The 21901-nt window shown below is 42.0% G+C and overlaps 2 protein-coding genes across 2 annotated transcripts in view; both read left to right on the top strand.

Annotated features, from left to right (window-relative positions):
* Positions 1 to 1445: 1445 nt before the first annotated feature.
* On the top strand, positions 1446 to 19551 carry RNF185 (ring finger protein 185). Its single transcript, XM_054006016.1, has 7 exons — positions 1446 to 1564; positions 8910 to 9141; positions 10964 to 10982; positions 11898 to 12010; positions 12573 to 12627; positions 14966 to 15083; positions 16916 to 19551. Exons 2-7 carry the CDS (start codon positions 8960 to 8962, stop codon positions 17011 to 17013), a joined length of 585 nt encoding a protein of 194 aa, XP_053861991.1. The 5' UTR covers positions 1446 to 1564; positions 8910 to 8959; the 3' UTR covers positions 17014 to 19551.
* A 1968-nt stretch (positions 19552 to 21519) lies between these two features.
* Positions 21520 to 21901, top strand: part of LIMK2 (LIM domain kinase 2) — a 42449-nt gene continuing 42067 nt past the window's right edge. Inside the window, exon 1 of the mRNA XM_054006014.1 lies at positions 21520 to 21643. Coding sequence (XP_053861989.1) covers positions 21541 to 21643 — 103 coding nt within the window. The 5' untranslated portion in view covers positions 21520 to 21540. The remainder of the gene's footprint in view (positions 21644 to 21901) is intronic.

The following is a 21901-nucleotide window of genomic DNA, read 5'->3' on the forward strand; positions in this document are numbered from 1 at the left end:
ATTGTAAGGCATCACAATATTTTTAATATTGTTTTCTATCCAATTCTTTAGATACATTAACATCTAATTTATTTTTAACTGCCATTGTGCATTAAGAAAAGTATTTTGTTGAGCTGTCACTGTGATGCCTAGGTCTCTTACCTTCTGATAAGAGTGGTAACTATACCACTCAGGAATCAGAGACAATCTTTTTGAGAACATTAACTTACTTCTATGCTTTTAAAACAACAGAAATAAGAATAGAAACTTTTATTTTGTAATGAAAACCTATACGAAATTTTTGAGACAGTAGCTATATGGTGATTGTTGCTATGTGGTCCAAGTTTTCTGGGATCATCCCAGCTTTAATAGGGCTATCTCAGAATCGCCCAAGTACCTTTGTGGCCCATGTAACATCTTAATTGTTCGATATTACATCAGAGCATTGAAACTTAGAGGCAACATTAATGTTGTGTCAAACCATTCTGTTATCTCAACATGCTGCTTTAAGTGTCATAAAACTGTGATGAATGAGTTTGCCTCCTCTGACCAATTTCTAAAGACAGCAAATCTACTAGCATAAATGGGTGAATGAATCTCATGATGTGTTGCCCCATGCCAGAGGGCAGGATCAAAATTGGTTTCCTGTATGGCTCCCCATTTTAGATACTACATACATCTTCACCTTAACTGTGTGTTGTTAGTTGATACACTTGCATACACAAGTGGAAATTCCAGCATGGCTGCTTGTTTGTAGCTTTGCTGTGGATCTTGCGGTAGACATCTGCTACTGGTGTTGATTTCTTGGCTGTTAGGGCCTCTGCTTTCCCAGGCTGAAGCCATAGGTAGTTCATGGTCTATTTAAAAACAATAAGGCCGGAGGGGATGGGGGGTTGGATGGACACTACCACTATGGCTTAGACCATCTCCTCTGTCTCTGTATGTAGACCAATGCAGAAGCTGCACTCTTCTCCCACACCCCAGCCCCTTGTGTGTGGAATCCAGACACTGACTGACACCTGCTGCGGTGGTCTAGTTTCCTTAAGTTTAGTAGAAACAAAGCATTGTTTGGTGTTTAACCTTAAGTTAACCCCTGCTCCACTGCCCTAGGAATAGGGTGACCAGATGTCCCGATTTTATAGGGACAATCCTGATATTTGGGGCTTTTTCTTATATAGGCTTCTATTACCCCTCCCCCATCCCCTGTCCAGAGTTTTCACGCTTGCTAGCTGGTCAGCCTAGAGGCCAATGTGTGCGGAACCAGCCTCCATTCCCCCCTCCCCTGTGTGGAAGCTAGACTCCTTTCGCCCCGCTCCCCCCGGGGCGTGGGATCTACGTGCCCCAGCCCTTAGGGCGCATGAGATTTGCCCCCCCGGTCTCCCTGGCAGGCGGAACCCGATGCCGCGGTCCCGTGTGCCGGCCGAGGGGCTGGTCCCGGACAATGCGGGCGGGGCTGGGTTTCCGGGGGATCAGGTGACAGCGGCGGCCCAGGGAGGAGAAGCTGGAGCGCGGGTTGGAGCCAGCTGGGAGTCTGAGTCTCGGGGCTGTTGTAGTTGTCGTGGGGGTCGCGGCACCTGCTTCTCAGGTGAGCAGCGGGGGGGACGGGCCTGAGGCTGCCGCGGGGCGGCTTCGAGGCCCTGCCTGGGGTTGCGGGCGGGCCTGAGGCCTGGGCCGGGAAGCGGGCTGAGGAGGGGGTCGGTGGGGCGGGGGACTTGGGCGGGGCTGAGCTATCGGGTGGGTGTGTGGGGCATCCTGTCAAGTTAGCAGTAGGTGGTCAGGAGCTGGAAGGAGAAGCCGAAACCTCTGGCTCCTTAGACAGGCGCCTCTGGCTCTTATTTTGTCCGTCCGTGGGGGAGGGCGAACAGTCCGTGTGCAAGGGGGTGTCCCCTCACTGATACACTTTGAACTTACATCTGTTTACAAGTAGTTTTTATTACCTGAGACTATTAACTGGGTAACTCATAAGTCTTACAAGAAAATGCCTTGGAAATCACAGTTTGTTAATGTTTACTCTCCCAAACTAACACAAGGTGTCCCAGGATCTGGCTTGACTCAGGAGGGAAATAACCACTCCCCCCTTCTCCTCCGAGTGTGGGTCCTTTGTAAAATGTTATTTGGTAAACAGTCGCTTGTCCCAGTTGCACTTCTTTCTGTAACAGTGACTGTGTTGTATTCCTCTTCCATTTCATCCTTTGATTTTCTTGTCCAAAACGTTTTAAGATTATATCAAAACAGAATGAGATCACTCTTGTCTTTTCTTTAGTGAATTATAGAATAGCAGATTTTAGGTTTACATGTAACAGTGGGACTTCGTGATTTTTACTTTTGCAACTGAGGGAGATGGTACTGCTCAATGGTTGGAGCAGGAGTCCAATAGCAAGGAGACTTGGATTCTATTCTCCTTTTTGCTTCTGGCTTCCTGTGTGTCTGCAGGGAAACAATTTGTTTTCCCCATCTGTAAAAATTGGGATAATTTACACTCCTTTGTAAAGTGCTTCGGCCTCTTAACATTATTTGTTGCTCTCTACAGTTAGATTTTTTTTCTCCCCAGGGACCTAAAATGTTTCATAAGTGTCCATTAAAGATGTGGCTCTTTATAAATAGATTAATATTTGGGTTTTAGTTCTGTTCTTCAAATATAGTAACTTCTGATATATTTTAATTGCCCTCTGGGATTGCTTTATATGCTTTTTTTTTATTTTGTTAATTTCAAATAAAACCTCCCCTGGCAACCTATAAAGTTATAATAATTAGTCCACATAGTACATTTATGACCCATTTAATCCTATAAAACATATTACATAATCTAATACTATCTGAATATTTTTCTGGCATTATCTAACTGATTATATCAGTTTTCTTTATCCCTTAGATTTGCCAGGGTTTAAAAAAAGAAGTGGGTTCATAGGCTTCATTCCAAGTTCTGTTTGAGTCTGTTATCTGTTTAATGGACGGGAGAGAGCGTAAAACAGAACAAAGCTATCTTTGTCTTTTACATGCTTGGTGTTCACAATAATTTTTTATACTAATAAAGTACCTTGCATTTGTATAGCACATTTCCGATCAATGGATTTCAAATCACTTTTTAAACATAGGCCTCAATCCTGCATTCTAATCCTCTAGCACAGGTCTGTGAAGAGTCCCAGTGAATTAAATGTGTCTCTGAATTGCTGCATGGGTTCCTGGTAGTAGATTAATGTGCAAGATGGTGTTTTAAATTGATGTTCAGCCTATATATATATATATACACACACACACACACGTAGGGACCACTTCATCTAACACTGAAAGGGATATACAGCACAGAAACATAAAAACCACAAAAGGAGAATAGAACATGCATGACTGATTATCTAAAGAGTGAGTTGAAACATAACCTATCAAGAGATGGGGGAAGGGAATAAAGAGGCAACTAGGTAAATGTATGTTTAATAATTAACAGTTTTACTTCAGCAGGAATGTACATGCTGTGAATGTCAGGAAATAAACGTACTGTTTTTCATGGGGCTGTCAGCAAACATCAGGTCTTGCAGAAAAAGTAACCTGTTAATATGTTAGGTACACTTAAAGTTCAGAGAACTCTCACATTGTAGGTTTCAAATTTGTATTTTGTTTTATGTCTGAGGGTCTTCTTCTAAACCTAGTGTCGAGAGAGAGATTTTCTTGAAACTTATAATATTAATGAAAAGTGATCATTTTAAAATTTGGATTGCCATGTTTGCAACAAAAACATTGTGATATTGTGGTAGTACATCAGAAGAAAGTGAACCTGAAATGTTAATTGTCCAAGCAGAGGGAAATTTAGAACCTGAATAAAACAGAATCTGTCATGAGAAGCAAACTAGACTTGAAAAATTCTTTAAATTTTAGTAATCTCTTTAGTAATGTAACACTGTGACACATTAGTAAAAGGAGCAAAGAAACTTATTTTTCTATTCAGGTTTTTTAATCTGACAGTGTTCCTTTAAATATCATATTTAAGATATACAGCAAAGAGAAATAATAATTAAAAATGTTAATATGTAGTCAGTGACCTAGAGCCCAATTGGAAAGCAATTATTCTTAATATTTATGAAATAACTAACATTATAAAGCAAACATTTCTAAACATTTTATATACCCTACAAATATGATTTATAACTTAGGTGACATTATCTTCTGATGCTTTCTAGTCTGCACTCTGAATTATTGGCCATCTGTGCTCTTTGTCATTGAGATTTTTGGATGCTTTAATTTAAAATGTCATGATCTCTTTTTTCCTGTGAAATTCCTCATAGTTTTCAGAAGCAAATCGCTATATCTCTGGAAAATCTCTCATTTCTCTTAGATCCATACACTTGGTCTCTTTCACTGTCTGATGCTCCAGCCCTGCATTTCCTGGTGCATCATTCCCCCACTTCTCTACTCCACTCTGTGTCTTTAGAATATATTTCCTAAATATTTTGTGGGTATCTTCTCCTCAGTTGCTTCTTGCAGGCGCACAGATGAGCACATAAACCTCACCAGTCTCCCACGCTATTATTTCCTCCTCAGTCTCTTAGACCATCTGTTGCTCTCAACTGCCATGGAACCTTCAGGCCCCAGAGTGCCATCTGCTTCTTAAAGCCTCCTTTCTCCTCACATATTCATCTGCTCTTTCAACCAGACTGGCTCCAGAAAAGCCTGGATAACCGAAAGGGAGGCATGTTATATCCCTTCCCATATATCTTTCTCTCCCCCCCCCCTTTTGTTTATTTAAGGACATCTGCATGAAAACAGGTTTCTTTTTTCTTAACAGTTCATCTGTTCCTGCTGTTTGTTCCCCATGTCAAGTAATAATACACTGTGATATCAGTCATTTCCACAGCAACCAGTTGTGATATCACAGAGGATGATGACTTCAAATTGGGGAATAAACAGCAGGAACAGATGGACACTTAAGAAACAAATACTTTGTTTTCATGGAAATGTCTTGATAACAAAGAACAAGGGAAGAAAAGTGGAAAATCTTTGAAAACTTGCCATGAGGTCACAACTAACTCTTGCACCTTCTTCCTTCCTTCAATTTCTTCAATGGTCCTGGCATTTGTGAAGTGGGACTTGAAGATCTGGTCAAAAGGGCGAAGGTTTAGCAAACCTAGATTAGTACCTTTGTACACCCAATTCTTTCTCCCCACTTTTAAGGAACACTTTTGTGTTTAATTTAACCTGAAAGCAACAGTGGCTTCTGAGGTGTCTCCTTCATCTGAGCCCTGAATCAAATACAAAAAGGGTCTGGCCTGTTTTATTTGATTTTTCTTAAGTGTACTTCTCTGCCTAGCATTTCTTTTAGCAAGCTCAGGTGGTTGACTGAAGGTGGTATCATCTTGGAATTTACTCTCAAACTTATGAATCTGTTCTAGTTAGAACATAAGAGATCCAGTTATTATGGATTGAGCAAATGTGCTTCTTACTCTATGGGTATCAAATCCTGTCTCACTTTAATTTCAAATGTATAAATAATAATGTTTGTACAATACCATAGGAGTCTGCATGGTGCTTTACAGACAAATATAAGATTGTCCCTCCCTGCTCCAAAGAGTTTATTACAAACTGGGTTAAATAAGACATGTTGTGCCTCAGTGAGAGATTACAACAGACAAGTGGGTGGGAATGAGACAGTCTTGCACAGTACATGCTAGTTATTGTCTTAGCTTATTAATTATGTTTGTAATATTTTTATGTTTTTAATTGATGAATTCCTAATGGGGGATTAGATTAGATCTGAAAGAGGGTACTGAAGAGAGACTTGGAGGAGGTACAGTTACAGGGTCAGGAAGGTCTTTCTTTCCAGGAGTACGGGTCAGTATTGGAGAAAGTACAAAGGCTTTTGTGGGAGAAAAGCTGAACAGGGTCACCTGACGGCTCAAGTGCGGTGAAGGAAGATATTGGCAGAAACAGAACTAATTACACCTTTTTGTTTATCTGGTTTCTCTCTTGCATTATGACCAAATATGCTTTAAAAAGAACATTAAATCCAGGTCTGAAAATTCATGCTATGGATCCCCAAATCTGAAGGAGTAAATCCTTCCTCCATCTCTCCTCCTACTAAAATATTAAACCAATATTTAAAGCAGAATACCACATGAAAGATTCCTGGTACTTTAAACATTAACTTCTTGCTTCAGTTTTGGATTTTTTTGTTATTGGGGTTCATTTAAACATTCATTATCTGAGCAAGATAAGCTAATGCTGCTAAAGGTTCTGGCAGAAAGGATGCATGAGAACAGTGAAAATTGTTTTTTAATGTGTAGTTCGGGAATTGGTAGCATTTCCACCTGTCCTGTACTAAAGCTTTTTTTTTTTTTTTAACAACGGCAAACTGCCTTGCTGATGAGGGTAAATGAAGCCATGCTGTGAAATGCTAGGAGTCAGCAGTGCTGAGAGGCAGTGTGCATTAAGGCACAGTAGTTGTGAACACTGAGCTGTCCTTCTGGGACCCCAGGCAAAATGATGTAACTGAGTGAAAAATCTCTTCTCCTTCTCCATTTGTTCTGTTGTGGTGTCATTGATGCAATACTTTAATTGGACTCAGGCTTGACACTTTTTTAGTCCTGGAGCGGAATTGCATTGTATGAAAAGAACTCTGCGATAAAAGCTGGAGAAACTGAAGTTTTGTTTTACAGCTCCACATGTGTGCTTCAGCATTACTCAGGAAGCTGAGGTGACCGTTTTAGTACTTGTGGGGTAAGTTATGCAGTCAGTAGTTTATGAAAGGTTCTAGTTGCCCTTTCCAAATAATTAATTTCAGTGGACTTATGAAAGTTTTAGACAGTCATCTGTTTCTCTCTCTCATATGGGTATCTATGATTGATAGACTTTCAGCATCTTGGTATCTGAGCTCCTTGTTTTTCTCATGTAAAGTGCAATGGACTAAGATTTAAATTGTTCTTTCTTGGTTAATTGTGACTGACTCAGGAGGTATAGATTTGTTCTTGATTTCTGGATTAAAAATCAGAGTAGACTTTTGGTATTTGTATTGGACAGCAGAAGTATCTCTCTATTTTCTGGGATGTACATGTTTTGTGCTCATGCTGTCTCCATTCTGTAAAGTGCTTTGGGATTCGCATGTCAGGGAAATCCCATACTAAGGTTTATGGTAGTTATGTTTGAGCAGAAAGAAATAAAAAGAGAGAGAATCCTGTTGAGTAGACATACATGATATGTGCTGCACAGGTAACATGAGCATGTGAGCTGTACAAACAACTGGGATGTTCAGTCCTCAGTATACTGGGTGCTTCTGCAACATAATTGCTAGAAATGTTCACGGCTCACTTCCACCCAGGGCCATGACAGCAGTGAGAGGGAAGGGTGGATAAGAAACAAGGATGTTTTAAAAGAAATATATCGGAATTTTTCAATTTAAATTAAATATATATTTTTTAAAAATACATGTAATTAGGTAAATTTGAAATTGATAATCTATGTTAAGGCCTAAACTACTTGTTATATATTTAAATAATTTTAAATTAAATAAAAAAAAATATTAAGCAGTATATGTTTGCTGCTGAGTTTCAAAGAAAGTCAGACTCACTGAACGGTTGTAAGTATCTGGAACCAAAATTTGTTGAAGTGCTAAACCAGATTTTGAGAGCAGATAGCCTCTCCTGCAGGTGCAAGAGAGTAACATTTTAAATGTTAGTTTATTCAGCTAGTTCAGTTCAATAGCTAGTTCAGTCAAAGTTAAGAAGGAAAAAGCAGGAAAACTTGTCTTCTTCTCCCAATCTAGGAATAAAAATCAGGTATAAGAAGATGAGATCTACTGGTTCTAAAATCTTGAATGACATGGTGACCAGAAACACTCATTTCCGTTCACTAACTACAGATAATGCGTCCTTTACATCAGCTAGTTTAAAATGCAAAACATTATTGATAAACTTTTTTTTTCTTATGTATCCGGTACGTTTAAGATAGTTCTATTTAAAAACAAAATTTAAAATGCTGTTTTTGTTTGTGCATTTTAAGTGAATTCCAATCAACCTCCAAAAGGAGCTTGACACAAATCACAAGTTAAAAAAAAAGTATCTAGTAAATAAGAAAACCCCCATTTACCATTTTCTAACATAATAAAAAGGTAAAAATTAAGAATCTCCATACATGTAAATTAAGCTGTATAATTGCTTAAATAAGTGTGTGTAGATATATTGTATCCCATGGTTAGCAAAAAGAAGTACCAAATTTAGTACAAAGGTTGCATTCAGTTGCAAGTCAACATGTTTTAATTTTTACAACCAATGAGAATCAACCTGTCTTGAGAAAAATAACTAAAAAATACCAATGTGAAACACATCTAAAATTGATGATTTAAATCAATCCACCCTGGTGCAAGGATCACTTCCATCCACCTTCTTTCCCCGGGCTCCTGGTAACCTGAACTAATGGATGTAAACAAAATCGTGTGTGTATGTATGTATGTATACACACAAACCTCACTGAATTCCAGAAGAAAGGTCTCCTGACATGGTCCTTTGTTAAACTCCTTTTCAGGCTGTGCTCAAACACTTGTGTCCTGTACTGAATTTTGGGAAGAGCACATATGACTAAATGTACATGTATCAACAATACACTCTGCAAAGAGTAACTGCTGTTTGGTAACATTTACAAGAAGATGGAGATGGGAAACCGGTCTTAATTTTCAGCCTTGGGGTTTAATGTGCTAGTCAGTCAGTCAGTGCACCCAAAATTTAAAAATGTAGGTGATGTCAGCAGCTAGGCCATATGACCGATATTCAAGACAGCTTAACTTCTAAAAAAGACTCCTCTTGGCTACCATAAAATTGAGATGTTGGAATCTGGGATCCAAATGGTCCTGGGGCAAGTAAGCTTAATATTTTTTTTCATCTTTCAGTTTCAAATAGGACAAGAATGTAACCGTGTAATGCAAGTGGAATTTCTCTTTCTCTGTCTCACAGGATTCCAATTGAAAGATTTTACTGACCTTGGATCTGATTAATTCCTGAGGATGGCAAGTAAAGGGCCCACGGCATCTACATCCACTGAAAACTCCAGTACTGGAGGGACCAGTGGCAGCAGCAGTAGTAATGGTGCTGGGGACAATACTAATCAGGACAGCACTTTTGAATGCAACATCTGTTTAGACACTGCCAAGGATGCGGTTATCAGCCTGTGTGGGCACCTCTTCTGGTCAGTATTCTACTTTCCTTAGGTAGGCCAGAATATGGGTCCGGGACAAACACACTTTTATCCTCCAGGAGCCGAGGATGTAACAAGGTTAAATGTCAGATGAAAAGTCCAGCCTTGCAATCTTAAAATGTGAATGGGATTATGGACTTGGAATTGAATGCTGTAAACAGAAATTTGCTAACTTACTGTTCTGCCCCCAGATCCATTCTTCTGTTAAATATGTAGTTACTCCAGGCTACTGTTGGTCTCCTAAAGTTTTGATTTTGGTAGCCCTCTGGATTGTTGTGCTAAAAACTGAATTGCACAGCCTTGATTAATATAATTTGGCAAAGCAATATTATTTTCATTCATGCCTTTTGGCTTGGCACACACCCACTGTTTGGGTCTAAATTCCTCTGTAACCCACCCATACCTGGAACTGCTTTGTACCTTGTCCTTGAAGCAGGCTCTGGAATCCAAATTATGAATTTTGAGGCAAATCGCACCCTCACCCCAGGCCTTCTTTCACTGTTAGTGCTGGCAGAAATGTTGTAGAGAGCCCATTTTTGTTGTGAGGTTATTTTTCTTTCCCCATACCATCATGGCAATGGCACTAGCTCTTCAGGTCCACCGTCTGTCCAATGTGGGCAGATGTCCCACAAACACAGAGAAAAATGTTATGCCTCCCATGTGTCTTGTCCAGGTTTGAGCATTGAAGTAGATTGCCCTGCTTTTCCACAATACTTCATTGGGCTGCAAGGGTATCTTTTGCCTCAAATGTTACTGTTTTGGGGTAGTTGAAAGATGGAATGATACAGGAAATAACCATCTTTCCCCAATTTTTTTTTTTAATGTAACAGTTATCAAGGGTTGATATTGCTAATTGTGTGGGGTTTAAAACACTATGGATTAAATTCAGGTCTCAGTTAAACCTGTGTGGTTGCATGGGTGTAAGCAAGTAGAATTTGGTTTCTGGTGTCAACATATCAGCTGTAGATCCTTGTTATCTGGCTTTTCTTACAATGAAACCTTGTGATCACAACTTTTTGATGAAACCACTTAAGTGGGGTGATTTTACACCAGGATTGAAGGTCCAGTCTTTCGCTTGACAATCTGCATATTGTTTATACCACTTGGAGAGCAGTTGATTGCAGAGTCTTTTGATAAGTAGTCTTATCTTGTGGCCATTTTTTGTTTGATTTTGACTTTTTTAAAGTTGCCTCAAGGACTTTAATTGAAGTAAAGTGTCTTAAAGGAGAAATTAGAATAACCCTACTCTGTTCCTCATGCTTCATGCCATTTTAGAATTAACAGCGTGATGCATAATGTACATTTCTCCATATCCCTCCCAATATTTTAGCCACGTGTTCCTCCCTTAATTCTTAAGATCCTAACGTCATACGGTTGGCATCTTTCTAATTTGCATCTTTGCCTAGGACATGAGCTCATGGGATCAGTGAGCAGAATCTGTGCAAAAAGGCCCAGAAAGATTAATTTAAGCCTTTGTATATGCTTTTTGTGCTGATATCTAAGGCTGTGGAACTTCTAGATGGTGAGAGTACAGGGACCAAGAGTTGTGATGTGGTTTCTGTCCATTTGGCAACCTATTGTCAGATTGTATAAACTGGAAGGGCCAGAGAAGGTTTGACTTTGGCTGTACTTTCAGAAGTTCAGTTTGTTCTAATGCTAAGTTATGGTACTGATATTGCTGATTCTTTAACCTTCTGCTGTCCCCAATATACTCTCTATATTTTCCAAATCTCAGTGTAAGTTACTAACTACATTTTTTTTTACCTTTCTCTCTTTCTGCCCTGTTATCAAATCACCCTGGGAATACCAACAGTTGGCCTTGTTTACACCAGGTAAGATCGTTTTCTTTTTACTTTGTCTTTCATCAGCTCCTATTGCACAATAACCCCCTCAGTCCTCTAGGGTATTCTGTCAGAAGCTGCAATATCCCCTTCTCTTTCTAACCACACTTCCTTCTCTCCAGGGTAACCAGAATGCACTAATGAAACTTAACATGCAATAATTTGCAATCCACTTTTCCAGAGAAAGAAAAGTATAAGCCCAAAGTCCCTTTTTTTTCAGGGTCTTAACCACTCAAATATTTAGTGATTCAGGGAGGAGAGGTAACATATGACAGATGAGAGGGCTTAGTATGGAGATTAAAAACTTGAAGCACTTCTATTGCCACACGTACACAGAGTAGGGGTGTAACAGTATGTTAGAATCATAGAAACTAGAGATGAGACAAGACTAGGCCTTTCTTCCCCAGGCCGGTACAGCGTTGTTTCTACAGTGTAGTTTTCAGAGTTTTCCCAGCCCAATTACAAGTGTACAGTTCAGCAGATGTGATATAGCAGTTTACTATACTAAACTATAGCAAGTACTGCCCAAATCTGAGGCACTTTGGCATTTGGCATTGGGGGAGGGATAGCTCAGTGATTTGAGCATTGGCCTGCTAAACCTGGGATTGTGAGTTCAATCCTTGAGGGGGCCACTTAGGGATCTGGGGCAAAAATCAGTACTTGGTCCTGCTAGTGAAGGCAGGGGGCTGGAGTCGATGACCTTTCAGGGCCCCTTCCAGTTCTATGAGATAGGTATATCTCCATATATTTCCAAAGGGTAGGCAGTTTGCCTCCTTGTTTTTCTGAATAGCTTTAGAATTCTATTTGGCTGTCTTTTGTGTGGCTGTGTGAGATATGTTTGCATGTTGTTGTTGTTCCATTGTTCTCATGGTGCTTTATTTATTTTGTTTTATTTTTCTCTCTTAGTGGTTAGAGACCAGGCCAAACAGGCAGGTGTGTCCAGTATGTAAAGCAGGAATCAGTCGAGATAAAGTTATTCCTCTGTATGGAAGGGGTAGTACTGGGCAGCAGGACCCCAGGTAAGGAATCAAAATTCAGCCACTTCTTTGTGGAAACCACAAACCTAATTATTATACAGTTGATGTGTCAGATAAGAGATGGTCAAAACTTAGGGGAAGTGATGTGTCTGCCAAATACATTCTGGCTCTCCCAGGGCCTGGATTCCCACACCCCGTTTCTTGCTTATCTGTGGAAATCTATTTTAACTGAATTGAACACTAATTACTAACTGAAGATGGCACATTGTGCAAAATATTACCTGACTAGGACAACTTGGACAGGACATTCATTGGGCTGATCACCGTTTTCAAGCTCCCTTGATTGTGAAATGTAACAAGGATGTTGCTGCACAGAAATGTAGAATCTCAATTTGTGGATTTGGAACTGGAAGTTCAACTAACTGGTGGGCCTGCTGGCTCCTGCTAGTAAGCTAGCTGCACACAAGTCTGCTGCAACAATTCAGTGGTCTCTGGACATCTGTGAAAGAGCAATTAATGTTTGTTCTGTTTTACTGGCCAGCGCAGGAAACTAATATTACACCATATATCGCTATGCTTATACTAACTCTGCTGTCTTTTCCAGAGAAAAAACTCCACCACGACCACAGGGACAGAGACCTGAACCAGAGAACAGAGGGGTAAGTAAAACACAAGTGAAAGTGGAAAGATTGGATTAGGATTTGGGGAAGAGGGAGACCAACTGTGGAGATCCTTTTATATTGCCTGTTGTACCTCTCTTGGTACCTGATGTTGTGTTGTGGACGCCTCCATTCCTCAGCATTCTATAGCATGAATTAACTTTACTCAAACTTTACAATTAAAGCATACAATATGGTGTTGCTGGGGATATTATCTTTCATAATTGGAACACGCTCCCTACGCATAAGTGGTGCAGTGCTTCTGAAAATGGTTCTGGACATATCTCTCCTTTTTGTCAAGTGAGAGGTGTCTTGGAAATGTACACTGTGTGCTTCTGTCACTGTATGCCAAAGATCCCCAAAGTGTGGGGTGCACCACCCTAAGGGGCTGTGGAGGAATGGCTAGGGGGCGCAACAAGGTCTGGTCCAGGCCAGCCTCAATGGAGGGTGGGGAGGGAGTGCTATCCAGCCCCTCCACACCCCCAGCTCTGCTCTGGTCTTGCCCCCAGACGCGCCCTGTGTCTGGCCCCGGCCCCAGCCTCAGCGCAGCTCCGCTGATGGCTCCATGCCAGCTCCCAGCCTCGCCGCTAGCCATGGCTCCGTTCCCAGCCCAGAGCCAAGGCTGGGGGCAAGGCTGGGAGTGGAGCCGTATCTCGCTGCAGGCCCAGCTACCAGCCTACACCACAGCCTGGCTGGGGCCCCAGCCTCGGCCCCTTTACCCCTGTCTGCATTCCTTCCTCCCCCTTCCCACCCCCCAGAGCTGCAACCATGCTCCCAGCTCAAGGGATGTGTGGACAGGAGTAAGGGGGGGAGGGCGGTCCTAAAAAGATTTGGGACCACTGCTGTGTGCTGATACCCACTTCACTATAGAACATTGCTTTACCATGTTTATGTATACACATCCCAAATGGAGTGGGGTATGTTTATGCAAACAGCAGCCCAGGTATGTAAATACAGTGAATAGAAATAGTAGGCTGTACATGGGGAACAGTTATCAGGATAGATCAGAGTTTCCTAGGACAGTAAGAAGTGAGCGTGACCTGATGAAACACTTGCATATTTCCATGTAATTCAGCTTCAAGTCCCCAGAGAGCACTTGTATATCTCATTGTTTCAAACAAACAGCCCTGCTGCGTATGACTAAGGAACGTTTCTACATTGAATAAATGGGAGCTCAGTAGTTCTCTCTCCGCGGAGTGTTGCCTGCTTATTAAATCAGCTGCTGCATCTTGGTAGAACCTTTTAGCAAGTGCTGCCATTAATTGGAGGAATCTGGCATAAAGACATTGCAGCCGTGGTGCTGCTTCTCCAGTTTTTGAAACTGCAGGAGCTGCCATGCAAAGAAGCATTGCTGCATCTGGCCCCTTTTGTAGGGAGTTGATGACAAGACATCTGTCAACGTAGGCAGAAGAGTCAGAATCTTTACTAATCAAATCAAGGGGTTAGTCCATAAACTCTAGGTCTAAGTATTATGTCACTGGGATCAGTTCTGTGTACACTCAAAGCTGGACAGTTAGAAACTAGGGTATTCTCCAGAACTGATACCATTGGTAGAATTCTGAGACAAGGCAGCAATCTTCTGTGGATGGGTGGAGTCTAGGACTAGGGTAACGGTTTGCTCTCCCACAGCCATTCCTTACAGTATCATTGTTTGTTTCATACTAGTTGTTTCCTAAACATTGCACCCATTTTAAGGATTTGAATGTTCCTTGATTCAGGAGTTTCATCTTTCTGCTTGGCTAGACTAACCCTGCAATTTTGCTTTGGACCCTGTACAGTCAGTCAGTGATGTTGGATCATAAAGCAACCCTTCCTTCCTTGATGTCATGTCTCCCTGCATTGCATTATGTTGTATATAACCTATATTGTAGGCTCCTTGGGGCAAGAACTCTTCCCCCCCCTCCCCATAAAGCTTCCTATGGTGCTATAGGAACACAATTTTAAAGTGACTGTGCACAGCACTTTACACATATCTCGAGGAGCAATGTTGGGTAATTTTTCATGTTACTTTTGTTTTAGATTGATGGATAGCAAATATTGACTCATAATTAAAGCTTTTTTAAAAAAAAACAGTAAGTGATATCCAGTTATATAAATTATGATACATTGTCAGATATCTGGTGAGAGAATTACAAAAACATTTAGCATTTGCTAACCTGTAGCCCTCAAACATGAGCTGCAGTGAGGTGTGGGACCATACAGGCACAAACTGAAAACTGCCAGACATTGTGATCCTCATTTAGCCTAAAGAAGTCCATTGACATGGAATATTTGGCTTTACTCTGTCTTGCAGTATAAATGACAGTATGTTTCACTTCCATTTTTTTCTTCTCTGCAGGGATTCCAGGGCTTTGGGTTTGGAGATGGTGGCTTCCAAATGTCATTTGGAATTGGGGCATTTCCCTTCGGTATATTTGCCACAGCATTCAACATAAATGATGGGCGGCCTCCACCAGGTATTATGCATTTCACCATCTGGGAAAATCCCACAGGAAAATAAATTTCCTATAGATTAATTTGTATCTTTCAAGCAAAGAACCTGCTAAATCACTAACTTGTCTGTATGCCAAATTAAACCAGTGAAACAACATGTAGGGAAACACCCTTTTGAGCACACAGTATTGGTGCACTGTAGAGCTAATCGTTTAAGAGTGAACAACAAAGGGAAAACCTTTGCTGTGTCTTTATTATATAAAATACATTTTAAAGATATTTTTCTGATGTTTTTACATTAGAAAATACCAACTTATGACTTCTCTCTGTTTTGCTGAAGAACTTTTTGGAGGATTGAAGAACTGGAGAGCGATAGTGACATTGCAGGTTAAACAGGTTTTAACAAAAAAATGTTTTAAATCAGCCCGACTGAACATTCCTTCCCCTCAAGTGAGAACTGGGAAAACCCCTTCAGTGATCTGAGCGCTTCCATTCCAGTCCTCCAAAAGATTCTCCAGGAAAGCCAGAGAAGTTGAGACCTGAATTTCTAGCATTTTTAAAAAGAAGGAAAACTCCCACATATACAAAATATGATAACTTTTTTTCATCCCAAAAAAGTTATCGGTCTTAATGTACCATAAAGAAAAAGCAAGAACACTACTTTCTTTGCTTTGCAGTTCATCTTCAAGATGATCACCTATGTGCTACAACAAATAACTTCCTGGTGAATTAATTTCAATGCTGTCAATTGAGTAAAACCAGTTGAGTTACTTTAGTACAGTGGCCTCATTCTGAGGATTGCCAAACAGTCTGTAAAGCTGAAGGGTTTGGCAGTCCCTCTGCACAGTAGTCAAACTGCAAGAGTCTGCCTGTTTTGGGCAGAAAACCTACAGCCCAAGATTTCCAGGGCTGCCTATGATAAATCTTTTAGCCAATAGTCTGCCATACTGTGTTTAGAGTAAAGGAGCCCCAGTCCATGTATTTCATTTGGAATAATGAGAGAAAACTGAACTGAATTCTTAAGCTCTTGAAAGGGCTGCTAAGTTGTATACCCCTTGGCATCTTCATTTAGCCCATTAGTTGTACCTTGCTTTGTACTATCTGCTTGCGTAAGAGTGTGTCCGCTTGGAGCTAGAGACACTGGATTTGTGCTGGTTCAGGTTAAATAAGTACATAAGAACGGCCTTACTGGGTCAGAGCAATGGTCCTTTTAGCCCAGTAGCCTATCTTCTGATGGTGGCCAATATCAGGTGCTTCAGAGAGAATGAACAGAACAGGAAATCGAGTGATCCATCCCTTGTTATCCAGCTTCTGGAAATTAATGATTGCCGGTAATCCTTTTTTAAATCTGTTGTTCATCTGCAGGCTCAGTATTTTTGTTCCAGAGGGGGACACTTAGTTTTCAGCTCCTTTAAGCTTCCCACTAGTTTTTTATTGGTATAAGACTCCCCTTAAAATTTTCTGTCTGTTTATAACTTGCTTATTCTGAGGTAGCTTCCTCTTGTGGAGGAGAAAGGCTGATGCAAAACTTTGTAGTGTAGAAACACCTGGCTGAGGTAGACTTACTTCAGCATTGTCTTTTGTAAATCTCTGGTGAGGACTGCAAGCTTGAGTAGGGTCACGTCCCCAGGCCTAATCTTGCTTTGTGGATCTGACCTTTTGCATTCCTTCCTAATTCCCAGTGTGAGTGAGGCAGTCTGAATCATTCCTGTAACAGAGAAATTTTGCCAGTAGCAGTCTGTCAGCTGGTGGGTTCCTTGCTAATCTCTCTAGATTTGTGAATATGCTATGTGCAGTATATACCACATCTTGAAGAAGAGGAAAGAACTGAACTGTTTTACTTCCTGTTTTTCAGCTGTTCCAGGGACTCCCCAGTATGTGGATGAGCAGTTCCTATCTCGTCTCTTCCTGTTTGTGGCTCTGGTGATCATGTTCTGGCTGTTGATTGCATAACTGCTCTATACCCTGTATATTCTTGGTCATCAGGGTCTCTGAACTAGTTAAAAACTGCTCCCCCATCCCACTTTAAACTTTTTGGTGTCTGGTTCCATAGCTAATCACAGGTTCCAGGAATCAGTGGTGCCACAGCGTATTGAGGAATTTCGCATGTTGCATCAGAACCTTGGAATTAAATAACAGTTAAAAAGCATGTCTTACCTCAGCCATGTCTCATACCGCTGGTATCCAGATACAACCATGGACCTAGCTTTGAGCTTCACTCTCAAAAGGGAGCGTTGCTTTGAAATCCTGTGCCAATCAGCTAGGCCAGGTTTATGTGGAAGACACTGGTACTGAAGGAGTGTGGGCGGGTGAGGAAAGGAACCTACTGCATTGTTCATCAGTATCACGTGTGTAACATCCATGATGGGAAAGAAATGCATCAGTTGAAGTTCCAGAACATTCTTTAATCTTTTTATATCAAAGTCCAGTTCTTGCCAGGAAATATCTTGCAGCACTAATAAGACTTCTTTGGGAGGGCATCTGCCTGAAAATGGAATCAGCTTTGGAGACCAGTGTTCTATACCTGCTGTTACTCACCAGAGTTGTGAAAAGTCCATGGCACTGTGACTTCCTGGACAATAAATCATGGCACTTGAACGGCTGTAACAGGAGGGGTTAAGAAACTTCAGCCTAAAATTGTAAAATAATCTGACTTTTCTGGAGCTAGACTCTTGAAAATTCTCTCATCATGGGGTTGGGTAGGGTTGTGGACAGTAGAGTACCTCTCTGGCCACATGCAGTGCCGTTCCTCAGTGACAAAGCAGTGTTTGTTTTTCTTGGGTTTGTGCAGCTGTCTTTGGCTTTACTCATGGATAGTACCTTCATAACTCTATTGCTGTAGCTGCACTCACTCCTTCTTCCAAAGTTGTGAGACTTCCAGGACTATTGTGTACTCTGAATAAAATCATTTTACAGATCTGAGATCATCTTGTTTCGGGAGAGAGGCCACAATGGGGGTTTATTAAGTGAGTTGTGAGGTTAACTTTTCAAACACATTTATTTTGGCAAAAAATGAAATCTAAACTTGCCTAGCAGGTGCCACTGTAGGGAATAGTGTAAGACCATTGCCTGTATGGTAGTGCACAGCTGCTTCCAGCCTATAAGGAATAGCTGTAGTGCACGAGCTGCTGCAGGTTTACCAAAGATAATAATTTGAAGGACAGGAGGTTACAAATATTTTTGTGCCTGGAGGAGGATGTTGCAGAAGGTGTGCCCACAACTCTGAAAGCTTTTATGGAATTCTGTTAGGTATAAAGCTTTAAAAAGTGTTTCTGATTGATTCTCTGGATCCACAGTACCTGAAATATGAGGGATTTTTTACCTCTGTTTGACTTTCTTCTAATTTTAACTGGACACTTTCAAAAGGATTCTCTTCTGTCTTTATTTTGAGATACTGTTTCTTTGACTCAGATCACCAATAGTCAGAGACTAACCTTCTGTAGAGAGGAATTTTGTGACTTCCTGGACAATAAATCATGATATTTGACAAAACAAATCAATATATAGAAACTCACTGACTTGCTTCAGGAGCTAGGCTTTTTCTCATGTACAAGGATGAAGTGCCTAGACAGGACAACCATGAGCAGTAGCAATGAAACTTGCTTGCCTAAACACAAACTGTTCATCCACCTGTAGCATGATGGTGTGGGAGAAGCAGGTAGGAGTTTTGTTTGCCTGCCCCAAAAGTCTCCTAAGCAAGCAGGATTTTGCAAAGCTGGCTTCTGCAATAGTTTACCTCATCCATCATATACCAAGATGCAAGATCTGGTTGAGTATAGGTAATTCAAGTGCTGCTTGAACAGTATAGGCACTTTAGGAGCTTCATCCCTTCTAATTGGCTTCTGTAGTGCATATTTTGGAAATTAAGTGCATTTTTATCATCAACTGGCCATATTATGAAGCTTTTTCAGTGCCTTGATGTTTTATTGAGAGGCAGCTCCACCTGCTGGTGAAAAGGGAACGTTCATCTGCTAATGTAAAAGGGATTTTATTTCCTTCCCTTCTACCATTATTCTGAGAATCTGCTATGCTAGGAAAGAGAGCGTGTTCTTCCGGAAGTAATCTGGTATGAAGATTATTTCTTCAAAGCTTTTATCCTTTGGAGATGACAGTGAGAAATTCAGCTGTAACATGAACAAAAGAGGTATTAAACCAGACTTAATAAAAAAAATTTTGTTTTTAAAATATAAAATTTTAAGCTTATTTTGCCAGTTGCTCTTGAGAAGCTGAAGGGGTGAAGACTGAAGTGGCTGCAATGACAGAATTTAGAATCATTAGTTTCCTGGCAATCCAAGAATGAGATAGTTTAAGTGTTAATGCTTCTGATTTTCTTAGTGTGCATTTTGTATTGTATCATTTTCCCCTCCCTTGTATTCAGACTGCACATGGCCTGCAGTTAGAGAAAGATGGCACATACAGTGCAACCCTTTACTGTTCACTAATTTTCACTGTTGTGAAAGTGATTTAGAATAAAAAATGGTTTTACATTGACCTCAGCCTATGTGGATTCCTTTTGTTAAGGAAGTGCAGTGCCCTTGCCTTGTGCTACTTGGAATTTCGCTGTAGGAGGCATTACTGTGAACACAGTGGCAGAAAAAATATTTTATATCTATATTATTGTGGAAAATGTTAGCAGTATCAGAGCTGCTGTTGGTACACCTGCTCTGTAGGATGTATGTCTATGATGTATTCTTCACTCAAAGAAGGAACCAGCTGATGCTGTCTTCTGATAAATGGCAATGAAACAGTCTTTGAGGGTGCTGGAGACTAGACTTAAAGGGATATCCTCTGTACCTACTGATCCTTTTACATAGAGTACATTCCTTGGAGCTGAAGGTGCTACCTGTATTAGCATATAGGCCAGCTATTTCTAGTCTAAACAGACCATCTGTGAGATTGAACTATGCCTCTTTCAACAGAGAAAGCAAAAAAGCAGGCATCCCTTTGGTTCACTACTTATGTCTTGAGAAAAAAATGTGACATTAACATTTTTTAAAATCAGGAAGCTATTTTGCATATGGGGGTGAATCTGCTCAAGAATTCACGACTGGCCTTTTCGCACTTCTGCCTGGACTCAATCTCTCCCATCCTTTAATGTCATTTACATAGTTGAAAAAGTTTCACCACCACTAACAGTCTTGAGATTTCAGAGGAGGACCAAAAAAAAATAAACCGCAGGGTAAAAACCCGAATTGGGGAGGGGTTGAGCGGAGTAAAAACTGCTATTGTACAGTGTAAAGCAGTGGTTCTCAAACTTTTTTTTTCCACAGACCACTTGAAAATTGCTGAGGGTCTCGGTGGACCAAAATGTTGTTTGTACGATTAGCTATCTGTTGTAAATCGCTTTGGATAAAACCGGTATATAAAAAACTTAATTATTAACTTTTTTTGTTCAACAAATAAAAGCACACAACTAATATTTTAATATCAGTAGTCTTATCTTTCTAATGCAATGGTTTTGTCCTCTGTCCCCCCACTGCAGTAGCCCTCAAGCTGGGGCTGGGAAGGAGGAGGGTCTGTCCCTTGCCACAGAAGCCACAGAGCTGAGGCTGGGAAGGAGGGCTGTCTCTCCCCAACAGCTGCAGCCCTGGAGCTGGGGAAAGTCATCTCTTTCTCTGGCTGCTGCAGTCTTGCATGTCCCAAATTCCCCCCCTCCCTCACCCCACTGACCCCTCCCATCTGCCCCCTTTCTCCCGGCCACCACATATGTGTATCTTCTCCAGGGTCCAGGCACCTAATTAGTACAGCCTTGCCTGTGTAGCTCCACTAATTAGGTGGGTCACCCTTCATTGTCTCATGTACAGCTTCCCAGGTGTGCACCTTAGAGGCAACTATCTGTGGACCCCTGAACGGAACTCATGGATCACAGTTTGAGAACCTCTGGTGTAAAGGAACATACATCCCGGCTTAGAAGAAGGGGGGAGGAGGACAGCAGTGGGTATCGGGGCGGGCACCAAGTCTTTCCCCTGCTGTTAGAGAACTGTCAGAGAGTTGTGGTGCCAGGAGCTGGAGTAAGTAGGGGGTCTGGCACATCTTGGGAATGAGGTTAAAATGGGAGTAGGGCTAGAGCCGGGGGCTCGATTCTATCGGCTGCTTTAGTTTCTCTCCTTTACAGCTGCCCTGGCTCACGCAGCAAGAGCAGCGGCTGTAGAATGCAGCCACGTCCCGCCCCAAATCTCCCAGCTGGTTTAGCACGTGTGGCGTTAGGGAGGAGGTGGGAGTGGGCGGAGCCGAGCTGTGATTGGCCCATACCCGAAAAGGGGGCGGGCTGTGGTGCGGAAGTGGCGGGGTTCTTATCAATGGGTAGGTCGGGGATCGGCCTGTGACCATAAAGAAGCGGAGCTTCCAGAGGTGGGCGTGGCTGTGATTGGCCCGCGGCAGGGAAGGGGCGGTGCGGTATTTGCCCTGGGGCGGGCGTTGTAGGCCCCCTGGGCCAGGTGCGGTATGACCCACCCCGCACTCCGTAGAGGCTGACGTCACATGTGCGGGCGAGGTCTGGAGACCTGGTGGAGGCGTGGGGGCGCTTTGGCCGCGCGCCGTACTGAGGGGAGCGAGCCCGGCCGGGTGATGGAGGGGCCGCCAGGTGAGGGGCTGGGGGGGTGAGTTCCGGTCTCTGCGCTGCCCAGGCCCCGCGCCCCGTCCTCGGGCTGGGGGTGCCCGGCTCTGCTGGCCCCGGCTGTTGCAGGGCTTGGCTCCATCACCGGCTGGGCTGCCGCGGGGGGCGAAGCGCTCTGCGTGCCAGGCCCGCCCAGCGGGGACAGGTGCTGCCTGCGGCTGCTCGCAACAGGAGCTAGCGGGGAGCTGGGGCCGCTGCTCTGCCCCCTGAGACTCTTTTTACTCC

This window comes from Malaclemys terrapin, chromosome 16 (assembly GCF_027887155.1).
Source record: "Malaclemys terrapin pileata isolate rMalTer1 chromosome 16, rMalTer1.hap1, whole genome shotgun sequence".
NCBI classification, from domain to species: Eukaryota; Metazoa; Chordata; order Testudines; family Emydidae; genus Malaclemys; species Malaclemys terrapin.

Excerpts from the sequence above, each read along its gene's own strand:
- RNF185 (XM_054006016.1), top strand. The coding sequence starts at position 8,960 with ATGGCAAGTAAAGGGCCCACGGCATCTACATCCACTGAAAACTCCAGT. Across the intron at positions 12,011-12,572 it reads ACTGGGCAGCAGGACCCCAG|AGAAAAAACTCCACCACGAC; the intron begins GTAAGGAATCAA and ends TGTCTTTTCCAG. Across the intron at positions 12,628-14,965 it reads CTGAACCAGAGAACAGAGGG|GGATTCCAGGGCTTTGGGTT; the intron begins GTAAGTAAAACA and ends TCTTCTCTGCAG.